The sequence below is a fragment of the Dama dama genome, chromosome X (assembly GCF_033118175.1).
Source record: "Dama dama isolate Ldn47 chromosome X, ASM3311817v1, whole genome shotgun sequence".
Lineage (NCBI taxonomy): Eukaryota > Metazoa > Chordata > Mammalia > Artiodactyla > Cervidae > Dama > Dama dama.
In genome coordinates this window covers 7,685,480-7,712,847 of record NC_083714.1, presented here as the reverse complement: position 1 = coordinate 7,712,847, position 27,368 = coordinate 7,685,480, and the positions used below count along the sequence as shown (strand labels likewise).

At 55.7% G+C, this 27,368-nt stretch overlaps 3 protein-coding genes and 1 non-coding gene across 10 annotated transcripts in view; 1 reads left to right on the top strand and 3 right to left on the bottom strand.

Annotated features, from left to right (window-relative positions):
- Window positions 1-477: 477 nt before the first annotated feature.
- On the bottom strand, window positions 478-8,944 carry FAM3A (FAM3 metabolism regulating signaling molecule A). 3 transcript variants are annotated; one of them, XM_061136273.1, is made up of 10 exons: window positions 8,746-8,944; window positions 8,345-8,417; window positions 6,334-6,441; window positions 5,732-5,755; window positions 3,525-3,648; window positions 3,371-3,429; window positions 2,916-2,966; window positions 2,254-2,338; window positions 2,051-2,177; window positions 478-1,118 (listed from the first exon to the last, which is right to left on the bottom strand). In XM_061136273.1, the coding sequence occupies exons 2-10, from the start codon at window positions 8,355-8,357 to the stop codon at window positions 1,023-1,025; spliced, it is 687 nt and encodes a 228-aa protein (XP_060992256.1). In that variant the 5' UTR covers window positions 8,358-8,417; window positions 8,746-8,944; the 3' UTR covers window positions 478-1,022. The 3 variants fall into 3 exon arrangements, with proteins under 3 accessions (XP_060992256.1, XP_060992258.1, XP_060992257.1); XM_061136275.1 differs by lacking the exon at window positions 2,916-2,966; XM_061136274.1 differs by lacking the exon at window positions 8,746-8,944 and having other exon boundaries at window positions 8,345-8,692.
- A 6,256-nt stretch (window positions 8,945-15,200) lies between these two features.
- The window catches only part of G6PD (glucose-6-phosphate dehydrogenase), a 13,492-nt gene continuing 1,324 nt past the window's right edge, over window positions 15,201-27,368 (bottom strand). For 2 of the 3 annotated variants that reach the window (XM_061137051.1, XM_061137052.1), the window contains exons 3-13: window positions 20,193-20,230; window positions 20,010-20,118; window positions 19,351-19,568; window positions 17,956-18,114; window positions 17,745-17,870; window positions 17,331-17,424; window positions 16,794-16,980; window positions 16,460-16,695; window positions 16,293-16,369; window positions 16,021-16,113; window positions 15,201-15,859 (exon numbers count right to left, since the gene is read on the bottom strand). In XM_061137051.1, coding sequence (XP_060993034.1) covers window positions 15,769-15,859; window positions 16,021-16,113; window positions 16,293-16,369; window positions 16,460-16,695; window positions 16,794-16,980; window positions 17,331-17,424; window positions 17,745-17,870; window positions 17,956-18,114; window positions 19,351-19,568; window positions 20,010-20,118; window positions 20,193-20,230 — 1,428 coding nt within the window. In that variant the 3' untranslated portion in view covers window positions 15,201-15,768. Of the gene's footprint in view, window positions 15,860-16,020; window positions 16,114-16,292; window positions 16,370-16,459; window positions 16,696-16,793; window positions 16,981-17,330; window positions 17,425-17,744; window positions 17,871-17,955; window positions 18,115-19,350; window positions 19,569-20,009; window positions 20,119-20,192; window positions 20,231-20,820; window positions 21,114-27,368 lie in introns of those variants that run through there. The other variant, XM_061137053.1, reaches the window with a different exon arrangement.
- On the bottom strand, window positions 18,645-18,716 carry TRNAC-GCA (transfer RNA cysteine (anticodon GCA)). The gene has a single exon. It is a non-coding gene; the product is annotated as a tRNA-Cys (tRNA).
- The window catches only part of IKBKG (inhibitor of nuclear factor kappa B kinase regulatory subunit gamma), a 26,976-nt gene continuing 24,714 nt past the window's right edge, over window positions 25,107-27,368 (top strand). The window contains exon 1 of one of the 3 annotated variants that reach the window (XM_061137056.1): window positions 25,107-25,230. In XM_061137056.1, the coding sequence (XP_060993039.1) occupies window positions 25,192-25,230 (39 nt within the window). In that variant the 5' untranslated portion in view covers window positions 25,107-25,191. The remainder of the gene's footprint in view (window positions 25,231-27,368) is intronic. The other 2 variants (XM_061137057.1, XM_061137055.1) reach the window with 2 other exon arrangements.

The window sequence follows — 27,368 nt, the reverse complement described above, 5'->3', positions numbered from 1 at the left end:
CATTTCTGCACCCCGTTGTGCACTTTTCCAGCAAAACTCCTTATCATTTCTTGCTGGTTCTCACCCAATGCAGGGAAATAGAGCTGTGATCTCTGAGAAGTGCCAAATGGCCCCCCACCTTGATCTCTCGTGCCCTGATTTCAAAGCTATCTAAAGCTGAGCACTGCGGGGAGACACGCCAGCTCTTGAGGGAGGCCGGGGCGGGAGGGGGAAGCCTCCTGGATTGATTTGAATCTCCACTCCTGTCCCTACAGGCCTGTGTCCAAGGGATTCAGCCAGTTTCTGGCAGCCAGAATCAGTTTTCCAGGCAAAACTATAGGGATGCCCATTGGGCAGAGGGGCCTGTGGACGACATGCGCCCTGGAGACACAGGCCCCCTATGAAAGGTGTGGAGGCGAGTCGGTTGAGCCTTGGGGATCTGTCCCTCCCCCAGGACACCAACAACCCTGACTGCCCCTCTGAACACACTTCATCCTATTGGGGCCACCAGTTTATTAAGAGGTCATGGAGAAGGCAGGCCCTCTGACAAACCACAGGGGTGGCCACCCGCCACTCCAGAGACTGCCATCAGGCCACAAATTCAGCACACAGCTGGCCTGGCTCCAAGGTGGCCGCCCCTCCCTGGAGGTGGCCAGGTGGCCCAGCACGACAAATCATGCTGGAAACAGGCCTGGCCCATGGAGCCGCAAGGCACTCTGGGAGGTAGAGGTTCTGGAAGGTGCCCGAACCTTCTAGGCAGCCACTACCAAACCTGGGGCTGCAGGTGCTTGGGACTCGCCTGGCTGGGGGTGGACTAGGGGAGCAGCTTTCAGAATAGGAGACGGGTACTTGGGGTTCCCCCCAGACACAAAGTGCGACAGGGTCTGCTGCGCAGCCCCACTACTGGTCACGGTCTGGTCGCTGGTCACCACCTCAAAGCCCCAACGTGCTGGGCGTGAGGTCGGGGCCTTAGCCCTGTGCTGGCGCCTCATCAGGGGCCGGGCACACGCAGCCTTGCTCAGTCTCGTCTGTGAGCCTGGCCCCTAGCTGGCTGCAGGCCTCCTGGGAATGCAGCCCTCCATTTCCAGCGCCTCGGGCCAGCCTTCATACTTATTGGTGTGCTTGCTATTCTTCACGTGCTGTGGGGTAGAAGAAGGCATGGACTCAGTCCTCGGCCACCGGGGCCAGATAGACCCTCTGTCCCCTTGGGCCGGGGTCAACCAAGTGGGCACTCTCTGGGCACCCAGCCCCATCTGCCAGTGCCTCAGTGTTTTCATGTAAAGATGGCGGCAGCTGTCCCCTTACAGCTGGAGGGGGTCAGCTTCTTGGAACTCCATTGGGCCTGGCCCGTGCTGGGAAGGGAAGGACGGGGTGTGTCCCAGCCCTCACCTCGCTCGCAGGGAGCCCATGAAAGCTGTGCCAAGAGTGAGGCCCAAAGGGACATTTCTTGTCTGGGAGCCGAGCCACTCTTTTGGCAGCTGGAGCCTTCCAGAAACCACTGGAACGGCCTGTTTGCCTTGCCCTGTTGTGGGTAGCAGGGTTTGGGGGTTTCCCAATTAGGGCAGCTGGGGAGCAGGGTGTACAGGGTGAACTGGGGTCCTGGGTTTGACAGGGATGGGACATCACTGAGAGTCTTTTGGGGGTAGGGGTGGTACTGTATCATGTGGCATGAGGGATCTCAGTTCCCTGACCAGGGATAGAACCCATGCCCCCTGCCTCCTACCCCTGACAGTGGAAGCAGGGAGTCTTAACCAAAGGACTGCTAAGACGTCTGATGAGCATCTTGAAGATATATAAGAGGACGTGTCTTAACCGTGACTCTTGCTCATGTGAAAGCTTTCCCATTCAAAGGTTCTTTAGGGGGAATCCAGACAAGAGAGAGATCAGTTACTGCCCTCCCTGTGCAGATGGTGAGGGAGCCAGGACCACCGTGGGGCAGGGGGAGGTGTGCTGGGCAGAATTCAGGGAAGGCTGTGGCATAAACAGAAGGGGACCTTGGAGGATGCAGGCCAGAGGGGCGGGCAGACTGCTCTGGGCCAGGCAGTGGGGGTACCAGGCTTCGTGCTCATACCTGCTCAAAGGGGCTCTTGTTCTGCACACCCTTGGCCCCCACAAACACCCAGCTGTCCCGGAAGGCCAGGTCCTTGACGTTCTTGCTGCCCAGATCACTGAAAAGCTTCCGGGTCTCTTCATTCATCCTGCCGCACAGAAGGAAGAGAGGTGAGCCATGACCCTAGATGGATGAGGCTGAGATCAGCCTTGGCCATCACTTACTTGGTGGCTGGGTCATCATAGGAAGCTACAAACACCAGGGTGCCTTCGTGAAGTGGTCGGATGAACTTCAGCAGGTCGTTGACATCTGGGGGGACAGGTCCCATGGAGCACTGGCCACCTCTGAGCACCCCTCCCTCACCAACCCCTGTTCTTCAAATGAGGAAACTAAAGCAGGGAGTGGGCCAGGGATTCATGCCAAGCCAGGTCGCCAAGTGAGTTTAGAAACCAAATAAGAAGAAATAGAAGAGTTTAGGAAACAAGTAAGGAAAGAAAGAAAAAGGGAAGTTGCTCAGTCGTGGCTGACTCTTTGCAACCCCATGGGCTGTAGCCCACCAGGTTCCTTCGTCCATGGGATTTCTCCAGGCAAGCGTACTGGAGAGGGTTGCCATTTCCTTCTCCAGGGGATCTTCCCGACCCAGGGATCGAACCCAGGTCTCCCACATTACAGGCAGATGCTTTACCATCTGAGCTACCAGGGAAGCCCAGAAAACAAGTAAGAAGCCAGGGCCAAAGCCCTGACCGTACACCGGTCCTTCTCCCCACCTTTTCTGAATGCAAGGGAGTGCTTGAGCTGCCTGGGGGAACCTACAGAGGGAACAGCATTCAGGGCAAAGGAGCTGTCATTCCCACAGTCAGAAAGTGGTAGCGGCGGCCTGACTCACCTCCCGCCCACATGTCAAAGGCGCGGGCCTCGATGAGGTCTCCATTTACCCCTGGGTAGAGGGAAGAATTGGGCACTGCTGCAGGAGCTGCCAGGGTGATGCCACTTGGAGCCCACCAGAATCAGCAGCCCTTCCAGAAGCTCCTCCCCGCCACACCCCCAACATGTGCATGCCCACCATGCTGCTGGTTCACATGCCAGGACCCACCCGAGGCTGCCAGGCATTGGTGGCCCTCTGGGGGCTCCCCAGGCAGCAGCCTCCCATCCCTGTAAAGTTTGAGATCTTCATTGCTACCCTGCTCTCGTCCATTGGGTCACCTCCTCTGTGGAGCCTTCAGTTTCCAAACACCATCCCCCACTGCCCCAGGCCCCACTGGGACTTCCCAGAGTGGGCATGTGGACAGAGGGTAGCAGGCTGCCACCCAGCTTTGTGTCTCTGCTCCGTGGGGAACTCACCATTCACCAGGGCGATGTTCAGTCCCCGGCCCACGTTGTCCTTGACACTGCTCATGAGCCTGGTAGGGGGACAGAGCTTTCCAATGGCCCATCAACGGCACACAGCCCCTGCTTCCCTCCCCGCCCCACCCCCGCCCCGTCCCAAGAGGCTCACATCCTGTCTTCCAGGCAGATCTTGGGTCCAATGACATTGGCAGCACCACTGACCACACGGAAGGCCAGGTGCTCCTCAGGGCATGGCTGGGGCAGACCGCATTTGTACTTCCTGGCCCGCGGCTCTGTGGGGACAACCAGCATGATTCCTGGGCCTGGCCCTGGAGGCACTGGACACCTGAGAGGGGGTGGTCAGGCCCAGCCCATAGGGACAAATGAATGATCACAGACCAGGGAACTGGGGTGCGGAGGAGACATGGCTCAGGTCGAGGTCAGGGACCCCCAGGGAGGCTCTTTGGCCACTGGTGGGAGAACAGAGGATAGTAGGAGAGCCACCAGGAGGATGGTGTGTTACGAGGTGAACTGTGTTCCCACAGAAGAGGCTCTGAAGCCCCAGGACCTCAAAACGTGACCTTCAGTGGAAACAGGGTTACTGACATAATAATTCATTTAGAGGAGATCACCCTGGAATAGGGTGGGCCCTAAATCTAATGACTGGAGAAGGAAATGGCCACCTGCTCCAGTACTCTTGCCTGGAAAATCCCATGGACAGAGGAGCCTGGTAGGCTACAGTCCATGGGGTCACAAAGAGTTGGACATGACTGAGCAACTTCAGTAATCACTTTAAATCTAATGACTTGTGGTCTTAGAAGACAGAAGAGACAGACGTGGAGGAGAAGGCCATGTGAAGATGGGCGCTGAGACAGAAGGGATGAAGTCACAAGCCAGGGGCCACCTGGGGCTACCAGAAGCTGGAAGATGCCAGAAGGAGCCTCCCCTTGAGCCTCTGGGTTGAGAGTAGCCTTTCAATACCTAGATCTCAGATTTGGAGCTTCCAGAACAGAAAGAACACCCTTCTACTGTTTAAGCTACCCAGTTTCTGCCATTTTGGTATGCCCACCCCAGGAAATTGACACAGAGTTTGAGACTAGGAAGTGTGGTGCTACTGTAATAAATCCCCCAAAATGTGGAAATGACTTTCCAACCGGGTAATGGGTAGAGGCTGTAGGATTCTGAGGTACTTCTTAGAAAAGGTCTAGATTGCCTTGAAGAGACTGTTAGTAGACATATGGCCATTAGAGGTAATTCTGCTAAGGGCTCAGAAAGAAGGGAGAAGAACAGTAGAGAAAGCTTCTACCCTAGTGGAGAATACACACATCACTGTGCCCAGAATGTCACTAGAAATGTGAATGCTAAAGGTGCTTCTGGTGAACTCTCAGACAGAAATGAGGAATGTGTTTGAGGACACTGGCCAAAAGGCCACCCTTGTCATCAAGTGGCAAGGAACTTGGCCAAATTGTGTTCTAGTGTTTTGTGGAAGGTACAACTCATGAGGGCTGAACTTGGAGATTTCTAAGCAGAGTGTTGAGGATTTCTCCTTGTCACTCACAATAACACGGGAGGGAAGAGAGGCCAGTTAAGCATGAAAGAACTAGAAGTGAAGGTCTGGAAAATTCTCAGCCTAACCATATTGCAAAAAAAAAAAAAAAAATGAATGAGAAGGGCATGCTCAGGAGACAACACCCAGGGTGTGGCTGGACAACTGTTTGTTAAGAGCTAGGCGGGTGACTTGTGGACCCACTCAGCTGTGTCATCAGAAACCAGGAGAGAGAGATGATGTTATCCAGGAATGATCTGGAGGACTCTTTAGTCTATGGCTTAGACCCTCATGAATTCCACAGGAGATCAACAAGGTTTTGGAGACTTGTATACAAGTAGGAACACTTCCAGGCTGGACTGAGAGAGACAAAGGATGGAAGGGAGGAAGGATAATTCCAAGGGCAGGTCAATAGCTTCAGAGGCCACAGTTGGCTTGGGCCCAGAGGGAGGGTAAGATCGTCCTCTGTGTTCCAGAGCCCCACCAACCTCCACCCCCTCAAAGGCCCAAGGATTCTTCTTAGGCTTTGAAATGGAATGGATCTGCCCTGCTGGGATTTGGACTTGCTTGAGACTGATGACCTCTTTATTCCTTACAATTCCTCCCTTTCAGAATGGTTATGTCTACCCTATGCCTGACCCCCTAGGTATTCTGGAAGGAGGTAACTTGTTCTCTGGACTCCCAGCATGCAAGCATCTCCAGTGGGCTATAGTATGGGGAGGGGTAAATGGAGAAGAGAAACCCTGGTGGGCTGGGTACAAGCATGGCTGTCACAAAGGTTGTCAGAGGGGGTAGGCACACTGCAGGAGCAGTGGTGAGAGGAACCTTACCTGCAGTCACTGAGTTCTCTTGGCCTGTGGGTACAGAGAGTTGTTTCTGTTAGTAGGGCAGCCTGGTCCTGTACCAGGAAGTCAACGTGGAGGGCAAGCCAGGATCAGGGGCCAGGGTCTATGCCTGGCACATACATTCCTGGGCAAGTCTAAACGTTCACATGCAAAGCTCTCTGCTCCAGGAAAGGGTAGATGGGACTCGTGAAAAGTCCTTAGAGGTGAGGTGTCCCCGGCAAGAAGGGGTCAAGTTCCCTCCCCATCTCAGAACCCAGTGGAAAGCCTCCGGGGACCAACAAGGGCATCATCCCCAAGATTCAGCCGAGGCCCCCCCCCCATCCCCTACTCAGGCCCCAGTGACTCCAACTGAACTGAATGAATTCTAATGAGTGGGGATTGGTGTGTTCAGCCAAAGCAACTGGGTGGCAAGGGTCAGGCTATGCCGGGCGCCAAGAGGCAGACCAGCAGGGAAAGCTCTCAGTGTCCCCCCAGGAGAGACAGACAAACCAGACCATTGCCAGCCCTGTCTTGAGCCTCAGTCTGCAGGTCCGGGTGCCTGCCGCCAGCGACCCTCGTAGCGGGGCGAGGGAAAGTCCCACACTCACTGGTGAAGAGTTGCTGGATCCGAGGAAAGCCAAGGCCACCGAGGAGGATGCTGACTACGATCCAGGTGACAGCCACGGTGATGACCAGGGCCACGATGCGAAGGGGGCCTGGAGGCAGGACAGAGATGAGCAAGGCCACCTCTGAGGGCAGCGAGCTCCCAGACGACCCCAGGCCTTCTCATGAGCGGATCTCCTCATCCGCTGGGGAGGAAGGGATGGGAGAACAGAAAGTGGGGGGATCTGCGGCCGCCCACCAGGCACGAGAGGGGGATCAGCTCCTGGTGGGTGAAGGAGGAAAGACCACTGCACCTGGAAAGCTCTTGGCTTGGTTCTCCCTGGTGGTGTGGAGGGGACTTCCAGAGCCCCTACTCGAGAGGGCTTTGCCCCCTTCCCGTGCTGATGGAGAAGCCCCCTAACCCCTGAGGTCCCCATGCATTTGAGTCTCCACCGCCCTGCCCTCCTTTCTCCTGAAACGATGGAGGAGAAGGCTCCTACCCCTTTAGAAGACCAGGCAGCCCTCCCTTCCCCTGCTGTGAGCTGGGCACCCAGCTCCCCACCCTGCCTGGGGTTCTTGGAATAGCTCACTCTGTCTCACTCTTCGTCCTCTATTGTCAATATCTCCCGTCCTCCGAAGATGCAGGAGGACAGGCCTCCTTGGGGATCACGTCCCCAGCTGGCTGCTGGCCTCCATCCGCTCCCTTTCCCTCCTCGCAGGCCCCTCCAGAGTCACATAGGCTGGCTCCTTCCTCCTTGCATAGACTTCCCTCCTGGTCCCTCTGTCTTCCGATCTCCTCCCCTCTGCCCGGGCTTCCATCAGCCCCATAGGACAGCCTGTCGCCAAGGCCCCCAGTGCAGGACCTTCTTGGGGTCAGTGCCCTGGGGTTATCTGTGGGCCCTTGTTGTCCCCAGGCTGAATCCCTCCCGCAGAAACCCTTTTGGGCTGGCACCCTGGAAGCCCATAGGATGCTCCTCACCCTTCTTGTCCTCTGAGACTCTGCCCTGAAGACCTGCGTTGTCCTGGTTTCTGTCCCACATGGCCTTCTCACTCCTTCCATGGACTCTTCCCAGATCATGTCATCCATCTCCTTGTCCTTAACGTTTATCTCTGGCTCTGTCCTGTCTTCTGAGCCATATCTATATAGCCAACTGCTACTTTACTATTGCTATTTGGATATTTCACAGGTGTCTCAAACTAAATATTTAAACAGAACTCATCTTCTCTCTTCTACCCCAAATAAGTAAACTCTATTCTTCCGGTATTTTGTCTTTCAGCAAATGATCCCTCCATTCATACAGTGCAGCAAGTGAAAACATCGCAGAGTGACACTGGGGAATCCCCAAATCCTATGTCCATACCCTTCTCTCACTCTCCCTTCCTGCCTCGACTATCTGTATAAGTGCCCTCCTCTGCTCCCAGCCTTGAACTGACATTCACAGAGCAGTGACTCTTGTTTTCCCAGCCCAGCCCTGACCACTCTTGAGGCCACATTTTCCCAGCCAGTTCCTCATGGGCCAGCTTCCCTGGGATACATTCATAGTGCTGCAACCTTCGCCGCTAGGAAGTCCACCCTGAAACTGATGGGGACCCCAAGCCTGCTTCGTCTCAACTGTCCAGGCAACAGCAGAACTGGCAGTGGGTTCCCATCAGAGCCCAGGGCCACTTTGATCAGCTTCTTGTCTAAGACCACTGCATCTCCCTGTCCACCCAGCTGCTGCACTCCTTGGGGCGTCTCTCACATAGCTCTTTTTCCAAAGAGTGGCCAGTCACCCCGTTTGGGAGAAACAGACTATCGTACCACTCTTCAAACGACTGAGAGAGCTGGGAGCTGAAGTCCTCAGAAGTGAAAGGATTTGCTCAAGGTCATTGCACTAGTGTTTCTGCAAAACCCAACAAACCCAGTGGTCCCATCACTCCTGCCCTCCCCGCCCTTCCAGAAAGACCTCCGGGCAGCTGGGCCTCCAGCCGAGTCTGCTTTCCAAGTCTTTCCCTTTCACGGTGGAAGCCACCCACCTGCCAACCTCATGTCCACTTCTCTCGTTGGGCTGGGGCAGCCGGCAGGTGCAGCCTTTAGGGACCCTGCACTCTGGGGAGGGGGCAACAAAGCAGAACAGCAGGTTTGGGTGGCGGTCAGGGACGACCTCGTGGTGGGCCCCAGTTATGGTGCGGGCGTGATCAGTGCACCGATTTGCTGGTCCAACTCCCTGGTCAGGCCCCTCGGGGAGGTGGAGAGGAGCCCGGCTGGGACCGGAGGGAATGCGGGAACCGGGCGGCTCACGATCGAGCCCCCGGGAGCCTCTGGGATTGGAGAGTGGAAGTGGTTCTCCCAGATGCGGGTCCCTCCCACGGGAGGCCGCCCCCACCCCTCCAGGCATGGAGGCCGGCGACGCGGGCCGGGCCGGCCGGAGACTTGCCTGACGCCGCGGGGGAGGGATGCGAGCGGGATCGGGGGCAGCGTCGTGAGGCCAGCCGCCTCGCTGTACTTGGCGAGGCCAGGGAGCTGCGCGGGGCAGCTCAAGAGGCCCGGCAATGGCGACCCGGGGCGAGAGCACGGCCCGCGACTGCCACCGCCGTCACCGGCTAGCGCTGGGCAGCCGGCTACCGGGTAGGAGGGGCCCGAATTGGCCCCACCCCCGACGCGCGCTCCGGCGGAGCCCCCAGGCAGGGTTCCGGAGGGGAGGGGCCACGGTCGGCCCCGCCCCTGACGTCTCCCCTGAGACTTCGCTCAGCGGTGAGAGACCCGCCTTCCTAGGCTTTGAGGGCGGGGCTACGCTCCTGCAGTGTGCTCAGATCTGAAGCCTACAAATGGGCGGCGGGATCCGGGTGCGTAATGAGAAATTCTTTCAAAGTTCAAATCTGTACGTTTTCGCAACACGGAGTGGCAGAGGCGTGTCTGGGGAAACTGCAGGATGCGACGATCCAGGAGCCAGCAGGCTCAGCCTTGAGCGGCCTCCCCGCTGGCCGGTCTGTTTTCCAGAGAGCGGCATGCTCACACGCGCTTACCTCCTGCCTGCTTGCCCAGCCTCCTTCAGGAAGGCACCCCGGACACCGCCTGGGGCACCCTGATCACTACATGGGCTGGGAGAGCTGGGGCTACCCTGTAGCCTGAACCCATCGGTCTGGGGCGTCTGCAGCCCGGTGGCGTGAGAACCACAGAAACGTTCGTGCCCTTTGACCCAATCACCTCACTTATGGGAAAATTCCCTAAGGAAAGAACCAAAAATACCAGAGAAAGTTGATAGAGCTAGACAAGTGACAGAGCTCTGGTTAGCATACAGGAACTTCTACACTGGCATCCACAACACTCCACCCCACCCCACCCATTCTCCCTACAAGATCAAGGTGATGTTTCAGTCCCCTGCTGCAGCTGTCAGCGATTAGTATTTGGGATCATGTAGTACTGATCATTTGCCAAGCTCTCACCTATCTGTGAGATCATGGCATCCGATCCCATCACTTCATGACAAATAGATGGGGAAACAATGGAAATGGTGATAGACTTTATTTTCCTGGGCTCCAAAATCACTGCAAATGTTGACTGCAGCTATGAAATTCAAATATGCTGGCTCCTTGGAAGAAAAGGTATCACCAACCTAGACGAGTATTAAAAAGCAGAGAAAGCACTTTGCCAACAAAGGTCCATTTACTCAAAGCTATGGTTTTTCCAGTAGTCATGTATGGATGTGAGAGTTGGACTGTAAAGAAAGCTGAGCACTGAAGAACTAATGCTTTTAAACTGTGGTGCTGAAGACTTTTGAGAGTCCCTTGGACTGCAGGGAGATCAAACCAGAAAATCCTAAAGGACATCAGTCCTAAATATTTATTGGAAGGACTGATGCTGAAGCTGAAGCTCCAGTACTTTGGCCACTTGATGCGAAGAACTGACTCATTGGAAAAGACCCTGATGTTGGGAGATTTAATGCAGGAGGAGAAGGGGACAACAGAGGATGAGATGGTTGGATGGCATCACCAACTCAATGTACATGAGTTTGAGCAACTTCCGGGAGATGGTGAAGGACAGGGAAGCCTGGGATGCTGCAGTCCATGGGGTCACAAAGAGTCAGACATGACTGACTGGACAACACCACCTGTCTGTGAGTACCAAGCCCTGGGCACCATGCCATCTTCGCTGGTCTTTCCTGCAATGCTGGGTGTTGTGGTGCCCAATAGCCAAAGCTGGAGGCTGGTCCCCACTCTGGAGCTGCCAGCCAGGCACCAGGCAGCGGGGAGACTGCTAGTGCTTAGAGGACTCTGTTTACGTCTTGCTCAGAGCAGACATTTTGGAAAGGCTGGTTTAATGAGTCCCCCTGAGGGCCCAACGACACATTCATCAACCCCAGGGATACCACACTGGTGCAGGGCCAGAGGCCCAGGACTCCTCCCCAGTCTTCTGTGCTTCAGGGGGTGGCTTTGTTTCTCTGGGAATATTTTTCTACGGGGACTTAGAGAGGATGAGACCCTCACAACCCACACGCCCCAGTGCAGAATGTCCCCTCTGGGCCTTCCTGCTCGTCCCCAGGGCAGCTCCCATAGCCGCAGTGCTAGTTCCTGGTGTTTGCTTGGCTCCTTGTGCCAACTGTGGGCACCCAGAACCTGCACCTTCAGCCAATCCCTCGTTGCCCTCTCTGTGCAGATGTCGCATGCGGAGTTGTCAAGTGACAGGGCTCATGGGGGCCTGTGTGCTCATGCCCTTGTGCTGGCATCTCCTGCCTCTACTCCCAAGTAGGCACCCGGAGCTGAGGTAACAGGTGACTGTCCGCAAACAGGACCTCTTGCCTGGACCTTAGAGTAGGCAACCGGGTCGCCAGTGACAGTTGAATGCCCTCACCCAAGGAAGGACACCTCTGCCACTGCCAGAGTAGGTACCAAGGTGTGCCTCAGTGAGGGCCTAAGGACTATTCAGGGATGAGGGGACCAGTGACTGTCCTCACAGGGTCCTCCCCCGCTTCAAGCTTGTGCCCCTTGTAGGCACCTGGAATGGAGGTGACAGTTGAATGCTCTTAACCAGAACCAGTAATGGAGAAAGGGAAAGATATACTCAATTGAACACAGAGTTCCAAAGAATAGCAAGGAGAGGTAAGAAAGGCTTCTTAAGTGAACAATGCAAAGAAAGTGGAAAACAATAGAATGGGAAAGACTAGAGAGCTCTTAAAAAAATTAGAGACACCAAGGGAACATTTCATGCAAAGATGGGCACAATAAAGGACAGACGCGGTATGGACCTAACAGAAGCAGAAGATATTAAGAGGTAGCAAGAATACATAGAACTATACAAAAAGGTCTTAATGACCCAGATAGCCACAATGGTGTGATCACTCACCTAGAGCCAGACATCCTTGAGTGTGAAGTCAAGTGGGCCTTAGGAAGCATCATGATGAACAAAGCGAGTGGAGGTGTTGGAATTCCAGTTGAGCTGTTTCAAATCCTAAAAGATGATGCTGGGAAAGTGCTGCACTCAATGTGCCAGTAAATTTGGAAAACTCAGCAGTGGCCACAGGACTGCAAAAGATCAGTTTTCATTCCAATCACAAAGAAAGGCAATGTGCCAAAGAATGTTCAAACTACCCTACAATTGCACTCATTTCACATGCTAGCAAAGTAATGTTCAAAATCCTTTAAGCTAGGCTTCAATAGTATGTGAACTTAGAACTTCCAGATGTACAAGCTGGATTTAGAAAAGGCAGAGGAACCAGAGATCAAATTGCCAACATCTGTTGGATCATAGAAAAAGCCTGTTTCAGAAAAACATCTACTTCTGCTTCATTGACTACACTAAAGTCTCTGACTGTGTGGATCACAACAAACTGGAAAATTCTTAAAGAGATGGGAATACCAGACCACCTGACCTGCCTCTTAAGAAACCTGTATGCAGGTCAGGAAGCAACAGTTAGAACTGGACATGGAACAACAGACTGGTTCCAAATAGGAAAAGGAGTACATCAAGGCAGTATATTGTCACCCTGATTATTTAACTTATTTGTATAGTACATCATGAGAAATGCCACGCTGGATGGATCACAAGCTGGAATCAAGACTGATGGGAGAAATATCAATAACCTCAGTTATGCAGATGATACCACCCTTATGGCAGGAAGCAAAGAGGAACTAAAGAGCCTCTTGATGAGGTTGAAAGAGAAGAGTGAAAAAAGCTGGCTTCAAACTCAACATTCAAAAAACTAAGATCATGGCATCTGGTTCCATCACTTCATGGCAAATGGATGGGGAAACAATGGAAACAGTGACCAACTATTTTCTTGGGCTCCACAATCACTACAGATGGTGCCTTCACCCATGAAGTTAAAAGATGCTTGCTCCTTGGAAGAAAAACTATGACAAAACCAGACAGCGTATTAAAAAGCAGAGACATCATTTTGCTGACAAAGTTCCATCTAGTCAAAGCTATGGTTTTTGCAGTAATCATGTACAGATGTGAGACGTGGGCAATAACAAAGGCTGAGTGCCAAAGAATTGATGCTTTCAAACTGTGGTGCTGGAGAACACTCTTGAGAGTCCCTTGGACAGCAAGGAGATCAAACCAGTCCATCCTAAAGGAAATCAACCCTGAATACTCATTGGAAGGACTGATGCTGAAGCTGAAGCTCCAATACTTTGGCCACCTGATGCAAAGAGCCTTTTCTCATTGGAAAAGACCCTGATGTTGGGAAAGACTGAGGACAGGAGGAGAAGGGGACGACAGAGGATGAGATGGTTGGATGGCATCACCGACTCAATGGACAAGAGTTTGAGCAAACTCTGGGAGATGGTGAAGGACAGGGAAGCCTGGTGTGCTGCAGTCCATGTGTTCTCAAGGAGCCAGACACGCCTGAGTGAATGAACAACCAGAATCTCATGCCTCTTCTGCATTGCAAGCTCCTAGAGCCGAGATTACAGCCACTGTCCCTCTCAGGTCCTTCACTGGCACCGGGCATCCGGTGAGAGTCGAGCATCCTTACCAGGGCCCTCTCATCTCTGCCACAGGGTAGCGCCCAGATCTGAGCTATCCACTAACTGCCATGGCCTGGGCCCTCTGTCATGGTGGGGACACTCAGGATCAGATCGGGGGTCCGCACCCCACCCTCCCTGATCCCACGTGGTCATCACATGTTGGGAGCCCAGGAGGAGCTTAGTCTCTCCTCCACTTCCAGTTCCTGCCCCTACATGGATCCTCCACGCTGTTAAGTGTCCTCCTCAGTGACGCCATCCTGGAAGGCTTCCCAAGGGGCTTGGGACGACTCTCCCCAGCACTCAACTCTACTGGGTCCCCCAAAGTCTGTAGGTGTCTGTGGAGCTGTGTGAGGGGGCCCTGAGCACAAAGACCCCAGCAGGGTCAAGAAAAGCTCCTTCGTTTCTTTGCTTTTTCCCCTGAGGGCTTCCCTCGTGGCTCAGATGGTAAAGAATCCACCTGCAATGCCAGAGACCATGGTTTGATCCCTGGGTGGGGAAGAGCCCCTGGAAGAAGGGAATGGCAACCCACTCCAGTGTTCTGGCCTGGAGAATTCCATGGACAGAGGAGCCTGGTGGGCTACAGTCCACAGGGTCGTGAAGAATCAGACATGACTGAGCTACTAAGCACAGCGTCTGGCCTCTGTGGGCACACAGCTGCCCCATAGCATCCAGGACAGGACAGGACTCTTTGTAGTTATGCAGGAGCCAGAGCATTAGAGAGGAGCAAAGGGATCTCTAGGACACTCTCTGTGACTCTTGACTACTCACTGCCCCTTCCTCAGGCCGGCACAGGGAAGAGAACCAAGGCCAGCGTCCCCACCCCAAATGAAGTGTGGCCTCTCGGCCTGTCCACATGGGGCCTTCTCAGCTGCTCCGTGAGGACCTGAAGGCACCATGGGGTCTGGATTCCAGCTGTCCCCGGCTCAGCAAGTCCTTCTGCTCTGTCTAGGTCCACATGAACCTGGCGGTCTCCCTACACAGCTCAAGTGAGGAGCCACGGTGGCCAAGCTCTTGCCAACAAACAGCCTGCGGGCCTGGCCCCACGGTCACAGGCCTTCCTGGCCCCGTGACCCCTGATAGCCATGGGGACTTGGGCAGTGGACCTTGCCTGCCCAGGTCACATGTTGGGCGGCTGGCTTGGTGCTTCCATGAAACATCCCGGCAAACAAGGAGCATCCTATCTGTGTGCTTCAGGTCAGCCACACGTCCCAGAACTCAGGCTCAGGGCAGGGACCACAGGAGCGGCTGCAGCCCCCTTCCTGGTGCTTTGTCGAGGGGACGGGCCGGACAGACACCCGGGGGGTGGGGCGGCGCTGCCTTTGGTGGGCAGGCTCACCTGGCCCCTTGGGACGTGCCCTTGTTCAGCAATGAGGCGTGTGCAGAGATAATCCGGCTAGTTGAGATTAAGGTTATCCTGGGGGAGATCGGGCCTCCAGTCCAGGATGACTGGTGTCCTATTCAAGGGAGAAGCTTATGTGAAGACGGAGCCAGAGGCGGCCAGGCTCAAGGAAGCCAGCAGAGCCCCTGGAGGGGGTCTGCCCTTGGTCTCAAGTGCGAAGGCCAGCTGTGTGCCTCTCTGCGGTGTCAGGCTGTTGTGTGCCCTGGACTCGCCTGTCCCCCTTGGTTTCTGCCCCCAAGTCCCTTAGCTACTCCTTTCTAAATACTTTGTCGTGGCAGGAGTGGGGGGGTAAAGGAACATGACCTGTTCTTATGCCGCAAGTGGTCTTCTGACAAGATCCCATAGCTCGGTTGGGGCAGGATGTGTGGTCAGGGGCGGAGGTCACCCACGTGCCCACCCAACCTGGTGGCAAGGGAAGTGGGCGTTGGGGCGAGCTGATGCTGGGGACAGGGCAGGTGGGCAGGCAGCCGCAGGGTCGCCCTTCCACAGTCGCAGGAGGCAAGAAAGGACCCAGAGCCGGGTGGCTTAAGTTTGCTGATTTAATGGCACTTTGCTGCTTTCGCTTTTCCGGTGGCGAGGGTGCCACCTTGGGGCGGGTGGGGGGGGTTTGTGGGGGTGAGACATGGTGGCTGTGGAGTGCTGAGTTATGGTGGTGGGGGGTGCTGGGGGGCACACAGACGTTCGGAGGGCCCAGCGCAGGGAGGGTGCTGGGCGGCATGGAGGTCCCTTTCACGGGGGGACCAGGAATGTGGAGTGGTGCTGAGATTAGGGGTGCGGGGGCTGCATCCCCGGCCTTCTGAGGATCTTGCCCCCGTCTTCCCCAACTATAGCCCTCCTCTTGCTTGCTCCAGGTGGCGGGGGGGCTCAGTTCCGGGGACACAGGCTGGCTGGGGCAGGGTGCGGGTGGGTTCACAGTGCTGGCTGGCCGAGGAATGTGATTGGGCTGAGGGGCGGGTGGGGGGGTGGCCCCAGCCCGGGGCAGGAATGTGGGGCTGGGGGCGGTGGTCCCGAGTCCTCTGGAGCTGGGTCTGGTGGGGGGTATGTGGAGGGAGAGAGGTGGGCGGGGCCAGGGCGCATGGGAGGGGGAGCCGGCTCAGAGCTTGTGGGGGTTCACCCACTTGTAGGTGCCCTCGTACTGGAAGCCCACGCGCTTCATCAGCTCGTCTGCCTCCACAGGGCCCCGGCTGGCAGGGGGATAGGTGGTGGGGAGCGGTGAGGGAGCCCTGAGCCCCAAGGTGCCCCCTCACCCCCCTGCCCCCATCACCCCCCATCTTGTCCCTGTCTTGTCCCCCCTCAACTTGACAAGACACCCTGTCTTGTCCCCTTCAACTCCTGTTAGACATACCTGCCATACACATAAGGGATGGGCTGGGCCTTCTCACGTTCGATGTGGTGCAGCAGTGGAGTGAAGATTCGCCAGGCCTCCCGCAGTTCATCACTGAAGGGACGGGGGTGGGGATGGGAGGCCAGTGGGACCACGGAGGGAGAGGGACGGAGGAGGGAGAGGGAGGGTGTGGGGGGAGGGAGGGGGATGAAGAGAGGGATGGTGGGGCAAGGGGATGGAGAGGGTACTGGAGAGGAGGGAGGGGGAGGAGAGAGGAGGGAGCCTTTCCTCACCTGCGTACGAAGTGCATCTGGCTCCCGCAAAAGACGTCCAGGATGAGGCGCTCGTAGGCGTCAGGGAGCTTCACGTTCTGCGGGCAGGCCACAGGGTGTCACCAAGGTGCTGAGCCCTGTGGAGCCCTGGGCCGCCGCCCCTGCCCAGGGGGCAGGCAGGCGCCCACCTTGTATCGGTTGCCATAGGTCAGGTCAAGCTCCGACTCCTCGGGGTTGAAGAACATGCCAGGCTTCTTGGTCATCATCTTGGTGTACACGGCCTCGTTGGGCTGCACGCGGATCACCAGCTCGTTGCGCTTGCACTGCTGCCGGAAGATGTCCCCGGCCACGTCACGGAACTGTAGGCGCACCTCGGCCTTGCGCTCGTTCAGGGCTTTGCCGCAGCGCAGGATGAAGGGCACCCCTGTGAGGAGACGGGGGATGGACACAGCCGGCTTTGGGGAGCGCTTGGCCGGCTGCAGGGGCCGGCTCCCATCCCCGCGGGGCGGCAGCACCACCTACCGTCCCAGCGCTCGTTCTCCACGTAGAGGACGGCGGCCGCAAAGGTGGCCGTGGTGGACCCACGGGGCACCGTGGGGTCGTCCAGGTACCCTTTGGTGGCCTCCCCCTCTCCGTCGGGGTTCCCCACATACTGGCCCAGGACCACGTTGCTCGCCTGCACCTCTGAGATACATTTCAACACCTTGACCTACATGAGAGCCGGGAAGACAAAGCCCTTGGGTAAAGAGGACACTGGGTGCCAGGGAGCCATGTTAACGCCCAGGAGTGGCCTTCCTGGATGGGTGAGTGGCCCCGATAGTCAGGAGGTGTCCTGTGTGCAGCTTTGCTCCTGCTGCCAAAGCCGGGCTTCAGGCTCTGTCCCATGATGGCTCTCTGGGACCACCTCACCCCACCCTTGCTTCTTCTCCAGGAGAAGCCTGGTCACATGGCCCTGCCAGTTCTCTGACAGGCTGCCCACCTCCTGGCCCAGGGCACCTGGTGCTCAGGATGGGTGGCTAGGGAAAGGGGGCAGGGCAGGGAGGGGGCGGCCCCACCTACCTTCTCATCACGCACGTCATCCGAGTCGGTGGAGGCAGGCTTCTCCATGGCCACCAGACACAGCATCTGCAGGAGGTGGTTCTGCATCACGTCCCTGGGGGCAGGAAGGAGTGAGGTGTGAGCTCCCTTAGCCCCTCCCTGTCGGCCACCTTCCGGGCACTCAGGGCCTCAAACTTGGCCTTCCAGCAACAAGCCTTGAGCTTCCTTCCTGATCCCCAATGTCTGCCAGGTCCCCTTAAGTAAAGGTAGAAGACAGTGACCCCACCCTTTACAGTCCCCACTGACTGCTCAGACCCTCATGGTGCCCAACTTGAACCTTGGGGGGCCAGGAACCCAGAGTGGGGCGGAGGGACCTGCAGGGGAGTGGGATGGTGCCTGTGCCCACCTCCCCAGATAAGGAAGCTGGGCTCTTACCGGATGATCCCAAATTCATCAAAGTAGCCCCCACGACCCTCAGTGCCAAAGGGCTCTTTGAAGGTGAGGATGACGCAGGCGATGTTGTCCCGGTTCCAAATGGGCCCAAAGATCCTGTTGGCAAACCTGGGGTAGGGGCACATGGAGGCTGACTGTGCATCGGAAAGGGGCTGCCCAGGACCCCTGGGCCCCAGCTCCGGCCCCAGCGCACCTCAGCACCATGAGGTTCTGGACCATCTCTTTGCCCAGGTAGTGGTCGATGCGGTAGATTTGGTCCTCACGGAACAGGGAAGAGATGTGGTTGGACAGTTGGTCGGAGCTCTGCAGGTCCCTCCCGAAGGGCTTCTCCACAATGATGCGGTTCCAACCTCTGTGAGAGCCCAAAACTGCATCACCCTCCCTGGGGGGGGGCAGGGCTCAGCATCCAATCCCTGTCCACCCTCCGTTCCCTAGGGAGTGAAGGCAGAGACTCCCCGCCTCCTCTCAGCAGTCAGCTGGGCCAGCCAAGTTCTGCAGGGATGGGTCTCCTCCAGGCTCTGCCCAGAGGACACCCCTTCTAATTCCCAGTCCTCGGGGCTCGGCTCAAAGCTTCCTTGGAAGCCTTCTAGCCTGACCAGCAGGCGAGTAGGAGGAGTGCCTCCTGCCCTCTCTGCTCCCTCCTGGCAATGCAGGGGTCCTGTGGGGTCTGGGGGTGCCCTGAGCTAGTGGGGAAATAGGGGGAGGGGATACCAAAGGCAAAGCTCCCCCTGAGAGTTTGAACCTGGGGAAGTAAGTGTTAGTTGCTCAGTCGTGCCCAACTCTTTGTGACCCCATGGACTGCAGGCCACCAGGCTCCTCTGTCCATGAAATTTTCCAGAGAAGGATACTAGAGTGGGTCGCCATGTCCTTCCCTAGGGGATCTTCCCCACCCAGGGATCGAACCTGGGTCTCCTGCACTGCAGGCAGATGCTTTACCGACTGAGCTACAAGGGAAGCCCCCTTTATCCTAATGGAGAGTTAATGCGGCCATTCCACATCCAAACCTGGGACAAAGTGAAACAGACACGGCCCTGGCTTGAGAGACATAAGCAAGCACGTAGGTGCTACTGTGTCACAGGCAGCAGGGTTCCCATGGAGCAACACCTCCCCCTGGTGGTGGTCGAGGAGACCGTGGGAAGCGCCAAAAGCCTGAGAGTAAGCCATCAGCCGCTAAAGTTTCGCGGAGCAATGCTACCACCTCGCGGTGGTTGAGGGGACCATGGGAAATGCCGAGAGCCTGAGAATAAGCCGGCAGCAGTGAAAAAGTTTCGTGGAGCAACACTACCACCTTGTGGTGTTAGTTGGGACTGCTGCCAGGGACAGTGAGATTTCTGCGAGCTGACCCTGAGGGTCTATATAGGGATCTGGATGGTAAATAAGGGTGTGAGCATTTTTGGGGAACTTCCAGAAAACGGAAAATGCCCGTTCTCTGCAGACTGAATTCATGGAAGTAAACCAGGGACATCTATCTTTTTCAGACTCCCTAGGCCGGTTGGCCCCGGGGGCTTTGCTTAGCTTGCTGGGGCAGGTTGCACCAGGGTAGGGCACACCCTGGAGGCAGGAAGGGAGGGAGGAAGACCAGCCTTACGTATGGCTCATGCAGGTCTCGTGGATGTTTTTGGTGACAGCCTCGTAGACAGTTGGGGGCAAGGCCAGGTAGAAGAGGCGGTTGGTCTGTGTGCCCTGATGAAGGGCATTTATGTGGCTGTTGAGGCGCTCGTAGGAGGCGGTGTCATCATACTGGCCGGCCACGTAGGAGTTGCGGGCAAAGAACTCCTCCAGCTTGGACTTCTCCTCCGGGGTAGCCTGGGCAACACGGACACAAGGATCTTGGCCCCCTGCCCTTCCTCTCCTGTGAGCCCACAGGCAGAGCGGGCTCCCTGAGAGGTCAGCCATCCTAGCCTCGCACTGGGGTCACTCACAGCTCCAGCTCTGCATGCCCATGGGGGTGGTGGGTGGGGGCCTCAATGCCCTAAGACAGAAGCCAGAGTCCAGCAAACTGGGACCTGGGAGAAAGCCCTCTCTCCAAAGTCATGCCACCCAAGTACTGTGTTGAGAGAAGGTAGCCATCTCCATGTTTGAGAGGTCACAGGGTACAGTGGGAAGGAAGTGGTGAGCCCAGGTCATAGGGGGCTGGGAGGTGCCAGGGAAGGGGTGGCCTGGCACAGGAGGGGTGGGACAAAGGGCCTCTGTGATGAGACGGGGAGGGGGGGTGTGCCATCTGCCGAGACTCCAGAAGCCACTCACTTTGAAGAAGGGTTCGCTCTGCTTGCGGATGTCAGCCACTGTGAGGCGGGAGCGGGCATAGCCCACGATGTAGGTGTCTTCGGGCAAAAGGCCATCCCGGAACAGCCACCTGAGGGCAGAGCACGGCTGTGGCAAGGGCGAGGGGGCACGGGGCCTCAGGGGGCAGTGGGGACACAGGCTTACCAGATGGTGGGGTAGATCTTCTTCTTGGCCAGGTCCCCCTGAGGCAGAGAAACAGGTGTGGTTAGGAGCTGAGGACATGCCCCAGATCACCCCCATGGGGGGAGACCTGCGCACGCTTGTCCTGCCCACTGTGTGCAGCCTGAGCTGCTTGAACTGGGGCCCAGTCTAGCCCTTGACCCTGGCCTGGAGTACCTGCACATTGCTGGGGGGCACCTTAAGGGAAAGAGACCTCGCGCTGGCCAGGAGATAACCCATTAACCTGCTGGTCCCATGATCCAGAGACTCGTCTTGTGGTTGAATGGGCAAAACCAAAACCAACACAAGAAGCCCGCTTCTAAAGAGCTCATGGGCTAAAGAAAATACTAGACTCACTGGAACTGAATGGCATTGGAAGTAGCACGTGACAAAACTGAGGTATGACTTTAAATGCTTATGCTAGCAAAAAAAAAAAAAAAAAAAAGAATGGCTCAAAGCTGATGACCTCAGCATTTAACTGAAAAAGTTCAAAAAGACCATCCATTGTCACTCGGTCATGTCCGACTCTTTGCGACCCCATGGACTGCAGCCCGTCAGGCTCTGCTGTCCATGGAATGCGCCAGGCAAGAATACTGGAGTGGGTAGCCGTTACCTCCTCCAGAAGATCTTCCTGGCTCAGGGATTGAACCCAAGTCTCCTGCATTGCAGGCAGATTCTTTACTACTGAGCCACCAGGGAAGCCCTAGAAAATAGACAGCAAAATTTAAAAGCCAAACAAATTACAAGGCAGGAAACACTGCAAAGTAAAAATGAATAAAATGGAAAACAAGCCAAAAGAACAGCTCAACAAAGCCCCATCTTGGTTTTTGAAAAAGACTAATTAAATTAATTCAAACAGACCCCTGGGCAAGATTGCTTTTTAAAAAGTTACCAAGAATCATGGGGGCAGTGGGACAAAACTACTGACAGGAAAGACCGCAGAGGGTTTTGTGAACGACCTTATCCCACATCTCACAAGTTATATGAAATGGACACTTTTCTGGAAAATTCCAATATACCACAATGGAGCGAGTGACTTGGGGAGGTAATGGTCATTATGGAGACAGGATGATGTTCACACCCTTCCCAGCAAGCCCAGCCCGGCCCCTGACAACCGCCCCTGACAGAGACAGCTCTGCCAACAGGTCTCACAAAATGCCACGGACAGAGACCACCAGTCGGAGGCAAAGCCTGACTGGGGAGCCAAGCTGCGTGGTGGCCCTGGGACCCTGCGGCCAGAGAGGCTGAGAAATGTGCACAGGTGGTCCCTAGCCTATCTCATCAAGAACACAGACACAGGTGCAAACAGTTCTGAAGGAGATACCAGAAAACCCAACCCTGCAATGTCAAACATGGAGTATGTCCGAACTAAGTTGGGATCATCCTGCAAGTGAAAGCTTGGTTTGATACTGAAAAGCAAAAAAAAAAAAAAAAAATCATTAACATTCACTACATGAACAGATTAGAGGAAAAAAAGCTCTAAGTCATATGTCTACTCCTTTAGAGTCTTTAATCTAGGAACCTTGTTAAAACTCACCAGACGGAGATTAAATGTTCCAGAAATTTAAATACCTAGCATGATAGGACCTTTTCCCAGACTAGGCATAAAAGGGAACTTTCTCACCTTGCTAACCAGCCCCTGTTAAAAACTCCACAAACATCATATACTGTAGGGAAAGGTTGAAATAATCCTCTTTCAACAACCAGGAGCAAGAAAAGAGGGCCTGTCTTTGGCTCTTTACTCAACGCCCCAACAGAAGCCCCACCAGCGGCAGGCAGAGAACAAGACAAATGACAAGGTGGGAAGGAAGTGTCATGCAGGCCTGGTCTCTAGCTGACCACCTATCCATTTAAAGAAAGAAAACCACTTGAAACTAAGCTTTATGCAAATTATTACAATTAATGAGATTTTAGGTTTGAAAAAGTTAGTAGATGGCAGTAGAAACAGATTTCTTAGCTAGGACACAGAGTGCAGTAACTGGAAAAGTGGATGAATGAAGGCTTGAGCAAACTTAGAAACTCTTGGTCATCATAAGACACTATTAAGAAGATGAATTGGGGAAAAAAAAAAAAACACAAGATGAATAGACAAGCCACAGACTGGGAGAAAACATTCACCACATGTAGTATCTAGAATATATAACCCACTCCCCTCAATATCATGAAATGTGTTAAATGCCACTGGTTAGTACACTTGAACATGGTTAAAAAGGTCAATTAAAAAGAAAAAAACTCACTCTACAACAAAACAGAAAAAGAATTCAAGATCAGTAAAGGCTTGACCACATACTTCACAAGATGAATCGATGGTTACTAAACACACAAGAAAGTGTTCAAGATGACCAGTTGTCACAAAAATACAAATTAAACCACAGTGAGATCCAGCTTGACCCTCACCTGGAAGGTTGTAATCTGAAAAAAACTAACCCCATCTGGTGTTGGAGGTGGTCTGGAGCAAACACTTGCACCAAGGTTCACAGCAGCCATAATTCCCAATAGCCCTGAGCTGGGACACAGTGAAAGGCCATCAACAGGGAATGGACAAGCTGGATATCCACACAGTGGGACACCAACTCAGCAATACCAAGGGATGAGCCAGGGGGATACCCTGGTGGTCCAGGGTTAGGACTCCACCACATGGGGTTGCGGGTTCGATCCCTGGTCGGGGAACTAAGGTCCTGCAAGCTGCGCAGGAGACAAGAACAAAGATTACAAACCAAGAAAAAAGGGATGAGCCAGTGACCTACTCAGCACAAGCGATTCTCAGAACCAGAATGCTGGACACACAAGACTCAACACCCTGAGTCCATTTAAGGGAAGCTTTAGAAAAGGCAAAACAGAGCCACAGTGACAGAAGTGCGAGTCCAGAGCAGGAGGTGGACTGGCTGGGGAGATGGAAACGTTGTCTCTGGTTATAAAGGTCGGAACTGATTGGACAGAAAAGATGTCTTTTGATGTATGTGAATGTTGCCTACACATAAAAAAACTGAAAAGAACTGAGCAGATGGCGGCCCTGGCCGCGTATCACGCTTGCTGTTGACTGTGTGAAACTTTCCAAGATAACGGCAAGTGTGTGAAGACACAGCAACTGTGAGCAACAATGTGGTCATCCCACGAAGTCACCCAGTCCCTCTCTCCAGGCCGGTTTAGCTGCCATAGCTGCAGCCACATGTTTGCTTTTGGTGACCTGACAAAGGAATTCTCCACTCTGGGTGGAAGAGGTGGTGAGCCTGAGCATGGCCTGGGTGCAGAGCAGACACCCTTTCATGCCCCCTGCCCTGTCATCAGTGAGGGCTGCTGGGCAGAGCTGTTAGATTCACCCCAGGCAGGAAAACCATCTCCAGGGGTGAGGACCTGAGGCTTCAGGGCAAAATGACCCTTTAGGAGTCACGTCAGCACTGGACGTGGTAACATCTGTGGACTGTTGCAGAGAGGAGCTCCAGGACCAGAACCGATTGCAACCTGTACCCCTAGATGGGCCGTGAGGAAAGTACTCGGGGAGCTACCAGGTGGGCGAGTCCCCCTCTGGCTGGGGGCGAGGACGGGCCACTTTTGAGGTTTGCACACTCAGTCCCCGTTTGTGGCTTCACCCTCTGTCTCCTGGGCCAAGCCGGCACCTGCATGTGGACGAGTCCACATGTTTGCTCCAGTCCAGGTCTTGGCTAGTGTCCAGCCCACATGGGCCAGTATCTCTCCACCACCTTTGGACTCCAGCGGAACCTGGAGTGCTCCAGTGGGTGGCTCCCAAACCAGGGTGCCCTGTGTCACAGCCCCTGCCCCCTGTCTGCCAGCCGCTCAAAACTGATTGCCAAGGGCTCTGGAGCAGGGCCCCCTCCTGCCGGCCACCTTCCCTGGGAAGCCCGGAGACAGCAGCACCTCAAGGTTGGTCTCTGACCCCTGGCTGGGGTCTCCCTGGAGCCCAGCTGCAACCCTATGGCCCCTCTCCTCCCAGTGCCCAGCAGTGCCCGCTTTCTGCCGCCCCCCTCCTGTCGTGGGGCTCCAGCAGGAGAAGCCATCAGTCCCCCATCAGTGGTCACCTCCCGGCCTTCCTGGCCCAGAGGAATGTTTGCTTCCGATCAAATTCCAGTGGGCCAGTGTCCCATCTGCTGAGTCACGGCGCTCCACACCAGTCTGCCCTCACTGGTCCCTTCGGGATTAGCAAGGGGTGGAACCTGCTTGCCTTGTTCAGCTCAGCCCTGCCACCAGCAGCCTGGGGCTCTGAGTCACTCACCCGAGGGAGAAGTGAGGTAGGAACTGGACTGGTGGGGGGGCGCAGAGGCCTAGGGGGCCCCCCCTACCCAGGAGCCTGGGCCTGATTGCTCTGCCAGAAGTAACGTGGGCCAAGAGCACAGCACTCGCGGGGTCTGGAGGAATCTGGGGCCATGTGGTGACTTAGCAGGAGCAGGGCTTGCTGCAGATTTCCAGCCACCTACATCTGGCCTGCCAGCACCCCGATCTTATCTCATGTCTCCAGCTTGAGGAGCCCTCAGTCTCACAGGGTTTTAGGGTGGAGCACACGGAAGTAGAACTGGGGAGGCTGGGCAGGGGTGGGCTCTATCACCTTCGGGTCAAGGATCTGCTCAGCCTCCCTTCTGGGCCGCGGGGCTCATGACTCATCAGCCCTTTGGGGGAGCGTCAGAGTCACCATGACACAGCAGGAATCTTATTGCCCCCGGAGGAGAGGCGGCCCAGAAGCACCCCCAGAGGAGAGAGGGCCCGGGTCCTCCAGCTCAGCCCTGGCGGGACCCCATCTCCAGGATGGGCCCTGGAGCACTCATCGAGCCCATGGCCCAGATGGGGAAACTGAGGCCCAGAGGCGAAGGCTGCCCTGCGGACCCTGCAGTGAGCCACTTCTGCCTGAGGGGGGCTCCTCAGCCTGTTCTTTCTCTCATCCCAGTCGCTCTCTCTGTTTCCGCTGGGGGTTACAGTGGCTCCAGCCCGGCAGGCCCAGGGTTCCTCTCTCAACACCAGTCTGGAAGGAGAAATGGGTTCTCGGGTTCCAGAAGACTCCAGACCAGGTCCAGTAAGTTTCTCCACTGCCCTCCTACTGAGGGTGGGAGTCCAGAGGAGGGAGCAGGGAGCAGCTGCAGCTGCAAGGCCATCGGGTCTGGCCGGCCTTCAGACGGGGAGGAACCTGGGCGCGTGCTGGATGCGGGTTGGGCAAGGCCGTCAGGGAGGAGAGCGGTGGAGGACAGCTCATCCTTTTTGGAATCGCAGGCTCTGCTCCAAGGCCCTGGCTCTGCGGGCCTTGGCACCTCTCAAGGCCAGGGGCGTGAAGGCCTGGCAGTGTTTGCTGTCACACGCACTCACCTTGGGGCCCAGCCCCCAGGCACGGCTCCCACGTTGGGGGGCGGGGGGGGGGGGGGCCTCAGGGCAGGTGCCTGCTGTGCTGCGGAGAACTCCTTGGTCTCCCAGAGTAGCAGGTTTGTTCTGCCAGCCTGCCTCCCACACATCCCAGCAGGAAGGGGAGAAATAAAACAACAACAAAAAATGGTTCTTCTTCCTAAGCCCTGGTCCTCCCCCAGCCCGCCCTGCCTGGCTGCAGCCGGCACTTCTCCTTTCTGCCCTAGAAGCCTCTGCTGATTGCTCTTGGAGCAGAGAAGAGCAAAGGGGAACTGCTCATATTGCAAAGAAACAGTGTTGCCCAACGTCAAGGCTGCCACATATGAAGGCAGGGAGGAGTCACTGAATCGGCTCAGCAGAGCCCCAGGGGCCCTTGGTGCTCCAAAGACTTCTATTGCCAAGTGGAGACCATGGGGTTGAGAGAGGAGGAGACACTTGGCCCAGGCCACAGAACACACTTGGATGCTCTCAGTGAGGTGTTTAATCGGAGTTGAAGGTCTGGGGTCATAGGCCATTTACTGAGGCCGGGGACCCTCTGCTGGAGTGTCTTGGGACAGGCTGGGATGGGGCTGGGGGAAGGAGGAAAAATAATCCCAAGTAACTTTCTTTGTCAACCTATTTCTTGGACCAAGTCCCAGGTGTTAAGGTTTCTGGCTCCTCTAAGGGACGAGGCTGGGGCCAGGGTGGGGGCTAAGCTGCCCCTTATGCGCCCCTCCTGGGCACCCTACAGTCTTGGGGTGATAAGACAGTCAGGGGAGAGTTTCAGGCAGCCTTCCCTTCCACCGGCACAGCCCTCCTCACCCCACAAAGCCCCCTGCTCTGCATTCTGGCTCTTTTTCCAAGTTCTGACCAAAATCACACAACTGGCAGGAAGCATGTTCTGCAAAGGGTGTTGGCCTGTTACGATACATGAATGAAGAGCCAAATTCCTCCAGAGCTGAGGGGACAGGGTGTGGAAGGGACAGAGAGGCCATGCCTGCCCTGTGAAGAAAGAGCTCACTAGCTTGGTGGAGCTCTCGCTTCAGGTTTATACAGTAAGTCACCAGCAGAGATGCTCGTAATCCCAGGGAGCAGATTCTCAGTCCCGTCCAGGGTGCAAAGTTTCCCTTCAAGAAGAAATGTTGACAGTGTTCCAGCCCTTTCTCATGTCTTGCCACCGAGTTGATCTTATTTCCACGTGGCACAGAGAGGGAGTGCTTTTAGTCAGGGAGGAGGGCCAGTCATGGCTCTCCGAGGACCCACCCACCCTCTCATGTTCCGTCACCCCCGACATGTATGGTCAGCACGCTCTGTTTCTGCCTTTGCTTCTAGTCTCTGGCCTTTCTGATCACAGCAAAGTGGCAGTTCCACTAGCTGGACAATGGGGCTGGTCTCAGCTCCTCGGGAGGCCTTGGAAGTCAGGGCAAAGAGATGGGGTTTCAAGAAGGGTCAAGTGTGTGTCCTCAGGGAGCTTGAGGGTAGACAGACAAGGTAGAGATTGGGCCCTGGATCCTACCTCTGGCACTGACTGTGTGACATCTGTCAAGTCAGAAACATGTTTGGAAAACACCCTTCTGGAATGGACTGCTTCCCCTGTTTACCTGTCTTCCCTGTGGAGGAGGAAGTCCAACCAGATAGTCTCGAAGGGCCTCCCAGCTCCAGGACAGAGGTCTACACTCAATGGCTACACACGCACTTCAGAAATGCCTCATGGTGTGTGTACACTGGGTGGTAACCGGTTGACAGCGGCCCCTGAGCAGGAGCAAGAGCCCGAGGGGCCCAGTGGCAAGCAGTTGGGAAACCACAGGCACCGTAAGGTCCCTTCTGCTGCTTTTAAGC

Coding starts and splice junctions, on each gene's coding strand:
- FAM3A (XM_061136273.1), bottom strand. Junction 2,178..2,253: donor TATGATGACCCAGCCACCAA/GTAAGTGATGGC, acceptor TCTGTGCGGCAG/GATGAATGAAGAGACCCGGA. Junction 1,119..2,050: donor ACAAGAGCCCCTTTGAGCAG/GTATGAGCACGA, acceptor TCTACCCCACAG/CACGTGAAGAATAGCAAGCA.